The 3,280-nt window shown below is 36.2% G+C and overlaps 1 protein-coding gene across 1 annotated transcript; it reads right to left on the reverse strand.

The window, feature by feature from the left end:
• Positions 1 to 2,012: 2,012 nt before the first annotated feature.
• On the reverse strand, positions 2,013 to 3,003 carry LOC138887535 (uncharacterized). Its single transcript, XM_070169295.1, has 4 exons — positions 2,654 to 3,003; positions 2,428 to 2,539; positions 2,233 to 2,332; positions 2,013 to 2,053 (listed from the first exon to the last, which is right to left on the reverse strand). Exons 1-4 carry the CDS (start codon positions 3,001 to 3,003, stop codon positions 2,013 to 2,015), a joined length of 603 nt encoding a protein of 200 aa, XP_070025396.1.
• Between the last annotated feature and the right edge of the window lie 277 nt (positions 3,004 to 3,280).

Here is a 3,280-nt window from a genome sequence, read left to right on the forward strand (position 1 = left end):
TGTTCTTCATATTAACCCTGATTCTGAATATTATTTATTGAAGTCATTCCTTCCCTTCTTATTGTGTTGGTGAGTAATATGGTGTTTACTTGAGGTCATTTGGGGTTTGTTTTTCTAACCATGAGCTACAACCTATGGATTTGGCCACTAGTTGGCCAAATCAACAGGTTCAAAAGCTAAGGGCTGAAATTCTGTTGTTGATATCATGCTGAAACTGGTGGTTTCATGTGTTGGACCAAGCTTTGATGGATAAATCATGTCCAAAAGAGGCAGGTGTTCATTAGGCTATCAATTACCTGGAAGTTGTAATAGAATAGTTTGATATTTTCTCTTTAAAGATTAAATTCTGGTATAGTAGATCAGTGTTGATCTTAGCTTCAATGTTCAAAAGTCACCCCACATCAATTATGTTTTGTAATGAGTGATTTCACAATAGTAAAAACTTTATGAATAGCCCAAACTTGTATATAATTTCAATTCAGCATTCTATCTCATTCTAGTTCATATTTTCGGTCACCTGTGAGTGGAAATTTAAATATCTTGTATGTAATATGTATGAGTTTAGTAGATGGCTACATTTGAAAGATAATGTGTGTGCTGAGCAATTGTGCCAGACTTCAAACGGAAGTCAGGACATTTAATTCAACTTGGATTTATATGAAACGGATCTCAACTCTTTAAACTCCACTGTCGTGCTCAGCAATTGTGGACCTATAAATTCTTTAGCCCCATACATTTGATCAATTAAATATCGCAAGAGATTTTGTTGGAATCAAACTATATCAATCTCAAATATTCACCTGACACTTACTTAGCTTTTAACAACCATTACGTTATTTAGTCTCACATGTCTTAGATTTGATCCTTCCTCAATTCAGTAAGATACTGAATATTGAAACATGTTTTCGCCCTTTGTTAAGGACTCAAATCACATCCTTAGTTCAATGCCTTTCCATATTAGTTTTTCCTAACAATAATCATAAACGTAGTGAACACACTTATCCGTAGTTTGCTTTAATTGAGTACAATCTTTTGAAATAAATCGAAGCGTGCCATTCATAAATGAATCCCATAATCTATGGCCCTCACACTAATATCATAACTAGTATAAAAATACTTTGAACATTATTAGTTTGCTTTAGGCACGTTTATAATAAAATTATCATAGCTACGGGTACGTTTCCCGTATCGTAGTTATGATACATAATTTCCAAATCTGGGGGTACATTTATATGACCCGACCACAACTTCTAATAACTTTATTAAATTAAACATGTTGTAGATCGTGGGTACGGTTCCTGTGACACGATCCGCAATGTGTATCAAACAAACAAGTGTACAACAATCGTAATTTGTTCCAGAATAATTCCATAAATATTTAAAAGCGGTCAAAATTTAAAATGCACAATAGGATTAAACACATGTAGTAAATCAGATAATATGCCAATTATCAATAGTTAAGCGACCGTGCTCAAATCACGGAACTCGGAAATGTCTAACACCTTCTCCTAGGTTAACAGAATTCCTTACATAGAATTTTTGGTTTTGCAGACTTTTAAATAAAGTCAAAATTCTCCTCGATTTGGGATTTAAAATAAACCGGTGACTTTGGGCACCAAATAAACTATTCCAAGTGGAGACTTTGAAATATAATAAATAATCTCATTTCGATTAATGTCACTTTAATTGGAAAAACTCCCTTATATACCCCTCAAACGGTAAAAAAGGAGGTGTGATAGAGAGGGACCCCAAACTTCAGAGTAAACAACATCAAATGGTTTCGTACTAGAAATAGTGTTTGCACCAAAGGGTAGTCGGTGACTTTTATTACATAGACAAGAATTGCAAAAGGTGAAAGACTCATTATTCACTACTGGAAGTTTAAAAGATGACACACAAGCTTTAGTGATACGAGGTTGTGGGTGACCAAGTCGAGCATGCCAAATATGGAGCGATGGTGATACTTGCGTGGTGAACAACTTGTTGTAGATGGCCATTCGTAGAGATCTCCACTACCCTGACCTTGCAGAAGACATGCTCTCATGTTCAAATCCTTCATAAGAAAAGAATAAGGAAAAAATTCAATTGAGGTTAGATTTTGACGACAAAATTTTGCAACAAAAATTAATATTTTCTTAATGTAAGGAGAGCACAAAATATTGCGCAGTTTAAAGGAATTGAGAGGTGAGGAGAGCATAGTGTGGCATATGTCTGTGATAGGAATAGTTTTACCATCTCCAACAATGATTTCATCTGTGCCTAGGAATTCAGCACAGGCCTGTAGAGATTGAGAACTATTGGTAATGTGATGGGAAGCTCCAGAATCAACTATCTGGTTGTTGGAAGAGTCAGAAGCATAAGCCATACAATTGTTAAAGTTGACCTTGAGCGATAGACTTTGGCTATATAACCATATTTATCACATACCTGACATTGGATACGTTGCTGGTTATTGCGATTAGTGTAAGAGGGATTGAAAGATGTAGGATATTGAGAGCTGTTATTAAGGTGGTGGTTGGGGTAGGCTTGTGATGTGTTCCTGCCATTGAAAGTAGTAGGGTTTTAGTTCTTGAAATTAGAGTTATGGGACTTGTGGTGAAATTGGGCAGTGATTATTGGTGTGGCACTCTTTGGTTATGAATGTTTTATGAACAGTTCATGTGTCAGCAGTTCGTTGTAAAGTTCTTCAAAGAAAATAGGGTTATTTCTAGCCCTAATAGCAGCATAGAGTTCTTTGTAATCAGAACCTAGACCACTTAGAACTTTGATGACAATTTCTTCATCCAACAACAGAGAACCACTAGAGGGGAGATCATCAACGATTGATTTGATTTCTTTCATGCATTCACCAACTGAACATGAGTCCTTTTTTAGAGTATCACGAAGGCTAAATTTGCGTGAATGAGATTTATTGGCATAGGTGGTTTGAAGTATATTCCAAGCATGGTTGGCAGTGGATGCGTGAGCTAACAGAGATTCTATTGTAGGATCAATTGATGCCATGATGGCATTACGAACCAAATCGTCTTGTCTTAGCCAGAGGCGAAAGGCATTGTTGGAAACTTCTTTGTTAGATTCATTTGGAATATATGAGTGGGTGGAGGAGTGGATGAACCATCAACAAAGCTAAGAAGATCATAGCCAAAAAGAAGTGTGGTGACTTGAGATTTTCAAGTGGAGTTATTCGAACTCCTTAATAGTTTCAAGGAGAGTTGGCTAGAAGGATTGAAAGAGATGAGGTGAAAGGGTTGAAAAATGGGGCTCTGGTTGACTGGAACGA

Source organism: Nicotiana sylvestris, chromosome 3 (genome assembly GCF_000393655.2).
Source record: "Nicotiana sylvestris chromosome 3, ASM39365v2, whole genome shotgun sequence".
NCBI classification, from domain to species: Eukaryota; Viridiplantae; Streptophyta; class Magnoliopsida; order Solanales; family Solanaceae; genus Nicotiana; species Nicotiana sylvestris.

What these genes read in the sequence shown, in the direction of transcription:
- LOC138887535 (XM_070169295.1), bottom strand. Translation starts at nt 3,003, where the DNA reads ATGGCATCAATTGATCCTACAATAGAATCTCTGTTAGCTCACGCATCC. An exon ending in AGCAACGTATCCAATGTCAG is followed by an intron (nt 2,333 to 2,427) that starts GTATGTGATAAA and finishes TCCAACAACCAG; the next exon opens with ATAGTTGATTCTGGAGCTTC. An exon ending in TGAAATCATTGTTGGAGATG is followed by an intron (nt 2,054 to 2,232) that starts GTAAAACTATTC and finishes TTTCTTATGAAG; the next exon opens with GATTTGAACATGAGAGCATG.